Source organism: Buteo buteo, chromosome 2 (assembly GCF_964188355.1).
Source record: "Buteo buteo chromosome 2, bButBut1.hap1.1, whole genome shotgun sequence".
Classification (NCBI taxonomy): domain Eukaryota; kingdom Metazoa; phylum Chordata; class Aves; order Accipitriformes; family Accipitridae; genus Buteo; species Buteo buteo.
In genome coordinates this window covers 34,697,680-34,708,849 of record NC_134172.1, presented here as the reverse complement: position 1 = coordinate 34,708,849, position 11,170 = coordinate 34,697,680, and the positions used below count along the sequence as shown (strand labels likewise).

At 40.5% G+C, this 11,170-nt stretch overlaps 1 protein-coding gene across 1 annotated transcript in view; it reads right to left on the bottom strand.

The window, feature by feature from the left end:
* Window positions 1–272: 272 nt before the first annotated feature.
* The window catches only part of HDAC9 (histone deacetylase 9), a 491,076-nt gene continuing 480,178 nt past the window's right edge, over window positions 273–11,170 (bottom strand). Inside the window, exons 26-27 of the mRNA XM_075050402.1 lie at window positions 9,829–9,982; window positions 273–755 (exon numbers count right to left, since the gene is read on the bottom strand). Coding sequence (XP_074906503.1) covers window positions 716–755; window positions 9,829–9,982 — 194 coding nt within the window. The 3' untranslated portion in view covers window positions 273–715. The remainder of the gene's footprint in view (window positions 756–9,828; window positions 9,983–11,170) is intronic.

The window sequence follows — 11,170 nt, the reverse complement described above, 5'->3', positions numbered from 1 at the left end:
GAATCATGAATGTGTTTTTATGATAGAAAAGATTATGTGAAATGGGGAGGGATGGCCGGGAAAAGGGAAAAGAAAATAAAGCACCACCAAGCACAGTACTTCTGGGGGGTTATAGCACAATAAGAAGTGCTTTCCCTTTAGCTAAAATCCCTCATCGTAATTTACACACCTTTCACTTATTCAGCTAAGAAGTCATTACAGGGGGTTAAAAAATGGCATGTGAAATAAAGGTGTTGTGTTTTTTTTTTCATTACACAGAGCAAGGAAAACAAATTCTATTAACAATTTAACACAGTATGAAAAAAATTACCCAGTAAAAAGTGTCAGAAAGTGATTCATGGAGTTTACCGAGTATTTTGCTGGCTGTTGCAATTCTCGTATCTATAATCTATCATGTAGAATTTTGTAATACTCTATTTCACAATTTATGTTGGTGAGTGGGTCAAACAGCATATAAAAAGCATGCTCTAGGCTCTTTCTCCCGAGCCTGTTTTACTGTAACTCTAGAATTGTAGCGGTTACATTTAAGGAATCTTTAGGGCCCTTTCAAGTCCATCCAAAGAACAAGTGAAGCTGCTATTCAGAGTTTTGTGCCCAGTGTTTATGTTCCATCTGATCTGTGCCACCCAAGCAGCAGACAAGACATGTCTGAGGGTGCTTTGGGGGGATACACAATGATGTCACCCACAGGAAATATCAGGGAGGACTTGGCACTTCACAAGGCTGGCTCTTCTTCCATGGGCTCGCCAGCAGCTCTGTAAAAATAAACAGGCAATCAGAATACGGCACAAGAGTACACAATGACATTGTAGATTTTCATGCATAATCAAAGCTGATTTTTCAGCTCTCTCTGATGTTTATTTGTGTTATTCAGTTATCCATAAATAGAGTTTCTTTCCTAGGACGTATAAACAAATGTCAAGTGGAAAAACATTTTAGATCCAAGCAATCACTGAAAATGTTCCTGTTTATATTAAAATATGTCAGAATATTTTATAACTTTTTGTCCAGAAATGTACATGCTTTGTGTCAACAGAGGCAAATAATTTCATGAAAAAAATAGCTGTGATACTTTCATTTTACAAGTTTTTGCAACTAAAAATACATGCATTTAATTTTTCAAGTAGGCCCATACCATTAAAGCAGAATAGTTCACTAGTAGCCAAGTAGTTAGCAGTGTTTCTTCTGGGGTTCTTCAGTCCTCTGATTTTTGATTCTGTGCTTTCACAAATGCATTGCCTGCCTGCCTGCCTGCAACTTCTGAGACAAAATTCTGAACTCGATCAGCAGATCACTGTCATAGAGAAGGTATCTATTAATAATATCAAATCAGATTATATGTATATTTTTAATTTGAAAGCCTCTGGGAAATATTCAGCATAGACACGATGAACTCCTTAAAACATCCAGTAAAAAAACAGCGGGGACATATGCTGGGCTGGCATAAAGTGCCATAATTCCTTGTATCTGACAAGCTACCGCACCTGAGGATTATGCTGGCAATTATAAGATGGCAAACTTCTGAGATTACAGTGAGACCTCACTATTGAAGGGCATAAGAATTTGGACATACACCATTTTTCATCTCAGTCTGGCAGAATACCATATGACAAATGAGCTTAAGACCTTAAAAATAGTTACTTCAAGAAATTTTGAAATGAGGGGAGAGCAAAAGGTAAATGCAAATTAATAAATGAGACGTTTACCATTTAAATCTTGTAAGCCAGTATAATAACCGGCTTCAGTAAAACATCCCTCAGAAAGTACAAACTCATGAGGTCCCATGGAAAAAAAAAAAAAGTAATTAATGGGGGCTTGCACGGGCTTTGGTAGTTTATTCAGCAAGGAAGCCAGAGAAATTTAAATGAATCTGGAGTTTATTAAAGTCTTTCGCAATGAAAAATTCAGCAGCGTGTCTATAAATGATTTTATGCAGGTTATTCCTTTAAGATTTGGAATGATCACAGCTAGTATGTTGAAAAACATGTCAGATGAATGATATATGAAAAAGAAGATGTTTTTCAGACTAATCACTTTCCAAAGTATTATTGACCCTAAAAGATTATTAACCTATAAATCTTAAATCTTTTGTTCCTCACCACATGGTGGAGAATGTTTCCTACGTACAGTAACCACTGCAGCTCCCTCATTGCTGAGAGGCGAGGTGAAGCCCTCTTGCATTCCCTCTTCTTCCCCTCTTGCATTGCTCTGGCTTGCACCAGAGATTGCACAGTGGCAACCAGGGTAGGATGGAGGCCAGCCTGCTGCTGCCGTCCTCAGATGTGATAAAGGATCACGTACCATGTGGGGAATTCACACTGGTGGTGTATGTTGCTGTTGTGCTGACTGCATGCTTCCACCTTCTCCAGCCGCTTTTGGAAGACCTGCATGTCCTCTGGCAAAACGCAAAAGTGCAACAAGCCCTTGTTAAACATCCAGGACCTTATGGGGCTGTCTGGCAAGAGGATAATTTGGAAGCAGATTAACAGTTCAGTTTTTAGGTTCTGCTGTGAGTAAGCGAATGGGAAGAAATAGTTGTCAATAGATTTCAACTGGAGATTGGCAGAGCAGGAAGGAGTGGAGCTCTGGAAAACCTCTGGAAGTGAAAATGGGGGTTTGGCTGATTTATAAGGATCTAGAGGAGCAGTACGTGCAACAGTCTGTTCCCATGTCTTTGGTTTCTGGGACTGACATTCTCATGACCATAGTACAATTGAGAAATTATCTTATTCAGGGTGTTAGTCCTGGGCAATTTTTCACTGACGAGGGTGTTTCTGAGTGCCAGGACTGACCTTGAGTGCTACATTCTAATATATTCCAATATCTTCCAACAATATACCAATATTCTGCATCAGCCAGAGCCTAAGCACCAATAGAAATTTTTATATGCAAGTGCCAGATGCAGGGTCCTTTTTGGAAAAGGAGAGGAGGTTAAGGTGCCCTGGTGAATCCAGCTGTTGTCTCTCAGTGTGGGTACTCTCACAGCCTTCTCCAGTCTCCTGCTGAAGACTTATTTGTATGCTTTAACTTCATTTTATTAGTGTCAGAGAAGTCACTGGATCTATCCAATGGCTTATCATTAAACCCATACATTTTTATGGGATAACGGCTTAGGCCAGAATTTTGTGTGGGAGCCAGTAAAGTTTTAGGTCCCTTAGTACAGAGAGAAAAACGCTGTAGTCCCTTAACACTGAGTGGTGAATCAATATATACCCATTCTGCTAAAATCAAAAGTTCTCAAAAAAAGAATCGAGGGGGCAGAGTCTGACAGGCCAAATTTATGTTACTTCAGTTATGTCACTGGTAGTTACATCAGTTCAGTCAGTCTTCCTGTAGCTGACAAGAAGTTGGCATAAAAACATAAAACAGGCAAAAAACCCATCCCGTATTGTGTGCTCTGACTGGTTCCTCAGAGGTGCAGCTGTGAGCTCGGGTCTGACCCAGACTGATCCCATGCAGTCAGCAGATTCAGAAAGACACCGACTGGGACTGTAATGATTGTAGAACCACAACTGTGATTTTTCATTAAGGCTTTACGGTGGCTTGTTCAAACTGCAGGTTCCTAGGAGCAGAGCCCTCTTGCATTTGCTCTGTTTATTTTGGTGTGCTGGAAAGAGTGCTCACCTATAGTTCTCTATATGTGCAATTCACACTATAGCAGAATGAAGTAGTCTCTTTGCAGTTAACACTAAACAAAATGATTCCATTTAAACCTTAAACCCAAAGAAATAGATGAGGCAAAAATCCTTCCATAGGGATAAAATCTGGCAAAACATGTGACATCTTAAGTATTGTTCTGTGGCAGTTGAGAAGAAACAGAATCCATATTATTTACGAGAATATTATTTAAAATAGTTCACATCTACACTTTAAAAAAAGTTAATATTTAATAATATAGGTAAACCCTGTACATCATCCAAAAAAGTAAATGTTTCTCTTACCTTATTTTTTAAATCAGAATTACAGAGATTCCTCATAGGTACATCATCACACACATAAAAATAAAAATTCAAGGTATGTTTCCAAGTCACAGAAACTGCCGAACAAAAGATAGATTTTCTGGCTTGGTATGGCTGTTTTATGCCATAATCTGTTCCTAATTTAACTCAGCTGTCTCAGGGAAGATCATTGTAATTGAAAAGTGATCCTCTGGTAGCAGAGAGCTGGGGAAAAAGAGGTACATTTCTACACCATGGAGATGATTCGGAGAGTGTCTAAAGACATCATATAAGAGATCCTGGGTAAGTGTATACCCTAGTAAAAATGGACTTTGTATGGATCAAAGAAAAAGGAACTAAAAGTAAAAACCATCATAGTTTAAGAGCAGAATAAGGTAACTACATGTATACTCTCCAAAGAGGAAGTAATGTCCAAATAAGGCAAATTAAATAAACTATAAACTCTGGCAAGTTAAATGTAAACTCTCAATGAGGCAAGCCAAAGGGGAGCCTGAAGAGCAACATGTTAAAGGCATAAAAACTACTAATAAAAAGATCTTTCAAAATACATCAGAAGAAATGATCAAAGCATAAAAGGAGCATCAAGGAAGGTAGACCGAAAAGCAAAATGAACTATTTATATCTGTGTTCACTAGAGAAGTGTCAGGGAGATTTTATTATTTGCAGATGAACGATCTTAAACTGAATCAGCACTAGAACAAAGTGATATATTAAACATTGCCAAATTGTTAAGAGCAGATGATATTTGTCCACTGAGTTCTAGGGGAATGCAATTATGATGTTGCTGAAGAAATAATTATTGAGCATATTCTACTGCTTAACCCAGCATCCATGCAAGAGATAGAGAAGGTAAGAAACACAATTCCCCTTCTGAAAACTTCAGGAGCTACAGTAAGCCTGTATGGGGAAATTGAAAGCAGCTATAATCAGTGGTAAAATTAGAAGGAGTTTAGGTAATAGTAATTTGGGTAAGAGTTATGTCTTAGCACTTACAGAGAAAGCAAGCCTTACAAAGAGGTTTCTGAAGGAAATGAAGGAAGAGACATCAAGTGATATCCCTGTGCAAAGAAAGTCTTCCAAGAATTTTATCCAAATGCTTTGAGGAACCAGTACACAGTACTCAAAACAGCGGGGGGGACAGCTTTACCTGTTTATACACAGTGATGGCTATGACTGAGAGCTTGGAGTTAATGGTAGAAGAGCAGAGAGCAACAGAAACAAGAAAAAAGTCCCCAACATTAAGCTACTGTGTAAATCTATGGTGTGCCCAATGCCTGGAGTCCTGCATGTAGTTCTTACTTTGTCTCAAAGAAAACTACAAAAGGTACAGAGAGGGGCAGGATCATCAGAGGTAAGAAATTATTTTCATACCAGGAGAAATACAGTCTTGAGACAGCTGAAGCCTTTAAAACCAGAAATAGGCTAGAGACTATGAGTAAGGAAAGAGCTGCTTTTATTTCTCACAATGCAAGAACTAGTGGTTCCCCTGTGAATTTATCGGTTAATAAGTTTAGAGCAAAGAAAAAGAAGTGCAATGCCTGATGAGGCTGTGGGATTCACTACCTCAGCACCAATGGTGTAAGTTCATTGAAAAAAAAGCTTTGAAAAGTTTATGCCTGGGTAGGTATCCCGGAGGCTTTTACACAGGATGGGTCAGATACAGCTGTTGAGATCTACTGACTCACCGGGGCAAGGCTGGCTCTCAGACCCCTCTGCTCCTGGTTCTCTTCCTTATGCACCCACCACTGGTGGATGAGAGGAAGGTGGGCAAGATAAGGCTGCAGCCTGACCTGGGGAAGCTGTTCTTCAGCTCCTGAGCCTGGCTGTGATTGCAGGTCCTGTGGGGTATGGCCAAATAGGTGCAGGTTACTCAGCAAGGCTGAGGTGGATACCCAAATAGTGAAATGCTAAGTGAAGCTTTATGAGTTGGTACATAAACACAGCAAGTGACCCTAGATGGTGGCTAGCTGTAGCCCATGATCCAACCAGGTGCTCTAGTATATAATATAATGTATGTGATATAATGCAATGTGACCAAAACTGCAACTGATAGCTCTGTAACACTAAGAGTAATATCTAAAAATTACCCCTTGTTTTCATTTCCATTTGAGTAAAACCTATGCTCAGCTGGATGAGGGCCATAAAGTCAAATCCTGATAAATGTCATTCTCAAGATTTACTGTTTGCTGTAAAAGTAGTAAGTGCAAGAAATCTCCCTCCACACCCTTTTATTTTTCCATTTTAAGAAGAAACATACAGAAGCTCCAATGTATCAGGGACATCACTGTATTGAATATTTTCGTAGCATGATTTCTGAAATGGATGTCTGGCCAAAGCAAAATTCTAATCAGCTAAATCTGTATCTCACATAGGGAATAAGCAGTTATCAACACACAAAAGTTATGGTAGTTAGAAATGTTTTATAGGGCATGCTTGTTCCTTTAATTGCATCTGTATTTAAATCTGTGTTAGCATCATGTATGTTTTCTTTCCTATCCACAAACTTTTTTCTACATCTGTTCTCTTCTGAAGTCTATAATCAAGTTTCAATTGGATCTTAAAATGCAGAGTTGTGCTTTGGTAAAATAAAACACCAAAAGCGTAGCAGCTTTTTGCAGTTTTCTTCATTTAGCCTGCCAGAGAAAATCAAATGAAAAAATAATCGGCACTGTCACTTGAAGAAAAGAAAGAAAGAAAGAAGAAAGAAAGAGAAATACTTAAGATGGGCCTTAGCCAGGAGCATTTTATCCTTTATTCATCAGTGGTAAATGAGTCAGATATGAGTTGGCCAGGAAAAGAGCTGCTTTACCCAAAATCTGAGTTTAAAGTGAGTCATCTCACTCCAAACACCACTATATCCTCCAATGTAACTGGCAAGAGTTTCCCGCAAAGAGACTCTTGCTGCTGCTCTCCTCATCTGGGGGCCTGACCATCCAAAGCTGAAGTCAACAGGATCTCTACCATCAGTTCAGTGAAACAGCATTAGAGTTGCAGGCCAGAATTATCAGCCTGGCTGACCATGGTGGGAATGAAGAGAAAGTAAATTGGCTCCTGCCATAATGAAGGAACCCTTCAGGCTGCCCTGCCAGCCATGCCGCTTTCTCCCCTGATCCCACCCTACATGTCACAACCAACTTTCCCAAACAAACACTCAGTGCAAAGGCTTGCAACAGGTCTTCAGAAGGTGGCCCCCATTGACAATGGGGGGAGAAGGGGCGCATCCGCATCTACAGTGGCCTTATGAAGAGGGCTCGAGAGCCCCGGCAACTCCTCACGTCCCTGCAGCTCTGTCATTTGCCATAGTAAGGGACTGGAGAAGGAGCATTGCATACTTGGTCCTTAATTACAACAAACATAACAAATGTGAAAAAGCAAAGTTGGACTCATCAGTACATTACTGCAGTTTGTGTTGGTATGTGCCTATGAAATGAACAGCATGTTTTTGTGAAATGAATGAAATTATGCTGGCATGAAACCAGAGTGTGCAATGTCAAATCAGTCCCTGGATTTATGATCCTGTGCTGGACTTTCATTCATGCTGATAGTGCAGCCAGGTCCTCTCAGCTCTCCCCACAGCTCAGAGGACTCTCAAAATCAGACTTTCAGGGTGACCATTTTTGATTCCATATTCCTGCTTACATTCAGCAGGAAGAAAACAAAGAGAATGATGTCCTGAAGCCTCAGAAAACCTAACTATCAATTTCGGCCCAGTGGGACAGCACTTATGTTGTCCTGTTGCTCTCTGATGGCAATCTGGCTTTGGGTGACTTCTTTGTGGGTTACGAATGTGGAAACAGACTTAGAAACGGATGCGTGCATAAGGTTTTTTTGTGCTGCTGAAAAACCTCTTCAGCACCACAGAAGATATTTCAAACGAAGCCATTTTTCCACACAACAATTCATCACGACAGATTCGTCCCTAGAAGAGTCCAGAACTGATGAAGTGTAATGAATCTGGCAGCCACATGAATTCCACTTGTGTACATTTCAGCACATCCGTTTTTTTCCATTTCTCTCAGCTCCGCCCTGAAATTCTGTTTTCAGAATGGGTGGAAACTGTCACAGGTTATCAGTAGGTAGGTAATAAATACAATAATTCAGTGCAGCGTTAGTTAAAGGGTTATTTTGTTCAAATTATGTAGGATCAGCTGTTGCTCTCAATGGGTGTAGTTTTAAGTGAGTGGAGGCACATAAGAAAGACAATTCTTGGTTATTCTGAGCAATGTAAAAATACACAAAATTAACCACACCCTTTTTCAGACAACTTAAAGCTTTGCTTTGTTTGACTACATTAGTTCCAACACTTTAACTGAAATTCTTCATATTTCAGAGCTATGCACACACGAGCAGGCACCTTTCTGTCCCTGGCTAGCAGAAGTGTCTCATAACTGTCACAAATTTATATGACAAACCTTACATTAGTCCTTAGCTGAGCACTGATTAGCACTCTCACAAATCTAAAATATGTCTCCCGTTTGTCACATATTCTTCCCTAAGCTTTTATGGATTTGTTTGCAGTAATACTAGCACAACAATATCCATAGCATATTAAAATATGATTACAATCGGAAAGGTAATTATGTAAATACTGTGAACTTTACTAGCTAGCTCTGCTCCCTGTGTGTCCCTTTGAGCCATGTCTGTCAACTCATTGACAGACGAGCGCTCCCACTGTTGCGAGAGACATTCACTCCCAAACACATCCATAGCTTTTAGCACTGCGCCATTTCCCCGGATGCCTATCAGTTCGGTTCCGATTAAAAAAGCCAAAGCGGGAGGCAAGAACCGAATCAAACAAGTAGTTGTCACGACATAGGAGCCATGGATCCTTCCGACTCCGCTCCCACCACCACCGTGCCTACCCGCAGCTCCCTCCTTCCTCTCCTGCTGTTACACAGCTCTGCTCCGCAGCCTGCAGGGAGCTGATGAGTCTCCTTATAAGGCTTTTTTCTCCTTTCCTCCTCTCTCCCCTGTTTTCTCTGTGTGACGGAAACTGAATGGTTCCACTGCAATTTGGGTCTCTCCTCTACTGGTGAAGACCAGGAAAGTTTAGCCTTAAAACAAGTAAATAGGAAACTCCAAGAACTTCTGCAGTGGCTTTTCTGATTCCTAACAACTCTTTGAAGAAATACTGTTTTGTAGCTGACACAGTATTCAGTGGCTATCAATTTTTTTCATCTCTAATTGGCAAGAAACACAGCAGCAGTTACTGTATCATTTTCTCAATTTGTGAAACTGAAAGCAATCTTCATTAATGTACAAAGCAGCTGACAAGCTGGAAAAAACAGTGTTCTCATTCTTTGCTGGTGTACCTTCATCTTGGTACACAGAAAAAGTTGGCCCTAATCCTGGTCAGGATTGCTTTAAGTTTTATACTGGCACCATTCCATTGCTTCCAGGGAAGTAACTTTTAATGCCTGTCTAATATCATTTAATAATGATTTAAGTCCATCCTTATTAAATTTATCTGACCATGTGTTAAATGCCTTCCTAGAAAATTAAAACTAAAACAGGTTTGAATAGCTTCCAGTGAGAAGAATATGGTTGATTACACTTGATCATGTTTATTTTCCTCATATGGATATTGCACTTTTTATGTAGCAGAGAGCATTAGACGTGGGCAGAAAACAAGGTTCTTGTACTAACCGCGAACCTTAGTAAAGAATTACACACGCCAAAAAGAAAGCCTGCTAGCATAGAATACCTCTGCTTCGAATCGCCAAGTGAAAGAATTCAAATCCAGGGATGAAAAATTTCAGCTGCCTCAGTCAAGCAGATAATTTTGAAACACCCCTTAGTCTAGCTGTCTTCTTCATCTCACTTGACTGGGGTGAAAGCCTTGTTCTCTACAATAATTGCATATGCTTACCTGCTGCCTTCCTGAGGCATACACTGCTCAACATCCACTGAAAGAGAGGCCATAGCAGACACCGTTTCTGTCTCCTCCCTCTCTCGTTTCTGAGACTCAGCCAGAGCACAATCCACTGGCACAGAGTATGGCTCCACTGACTTCCAGTACTTGCCTAAGGAAAACACACATAATAATTTATGGGAATTTTAGCTAGCATGGTGGTACAAGCATAGTAATCACTTAGTTCAACACTGAGTGATTATAATTTAAAATCACTGCGGTGTAAGCAGTACAGTTGAAATTTCAGACTGCAGTGAAGAGGTATATTTCTGAACCTAAGAATGCCAAGTTGGAAAGTGCTTTCATTCCAAGGGCTGTGTCACACCCTTCCCCAGAAGGTAATAAACTGGAGGAGTAACACACAGACTAATGAACGCATACTGTTAGACAGGCTATTGACTTTATCTATGCAAGGTGAAGGGAGTTCAGGGCAGGGTTAATACCTAGAAGCTCTGATATGGCAGACGGTTGATGCATATACAGCAAATAGGACTAGAAAAATGAACATTTTTGTACAAAGTGCTCACACAGCACTGTCTTGAAAAGGAAAAAAGTCAGAAATGCCAGCTCGGACTGAAGTGATGTTGCCAGAACAATCAGGTTTGTTAGTCCTGGATGTTCTTTCTCCTCCAACCTCAGGGCGTATACTAGAACAATAATTTATTTAAAACTTTCGTATATGAACTGGCTGCTGCTGGAAAACTGCCAGATATAAGGAATAGAGCTTTCTGGTTTGCTGTGTAAAAACACAGCAGTGGATTAAAAGCATAAGTGTTCTCAGCTTTCTGCCTGCAACAGAAGAGACAGTAAGAAGCTTTTCAAGCAACGCAAACAAAAATGGCAGGTGACTCATCAGCAATATATAAAATGGTCTGCTACTGCAGTGCTATTAAGAAAGAGGTTGATTAGCAGTAACCAGACGAACAAGTAAGAATTTACATATGTATTTCTTACAGTCCAGTAATCCACCGAGCTCTCACTAATTGCCAGGTGGATGACACCTGGAAATTAGGAGCTTTGGGAAGGCTGGGAGCTCTGGACCAGAGCTTATTCAGTGTTTAGCAAGAAGCTTCCAGCAGCTGCTGCAGAGGTTGGATCAGGGTACTTATCTGGGAATTAGATGGAGGGTTTCAACAGCTGTGAAAGAGGAGGGATCAAGTAGGGGACTTTTCTGAGGGCTAAAAGGAGAATTTTGGCAGCTGGGCAGCGGGCTGAGTTGAGGTGCTTATCCGGAGGGTAGCTGGAGGCTTTGACAGCTGGGAGGCCAGGCCAGCAGTGGTGCTGCCTGTGCTGCACAAAG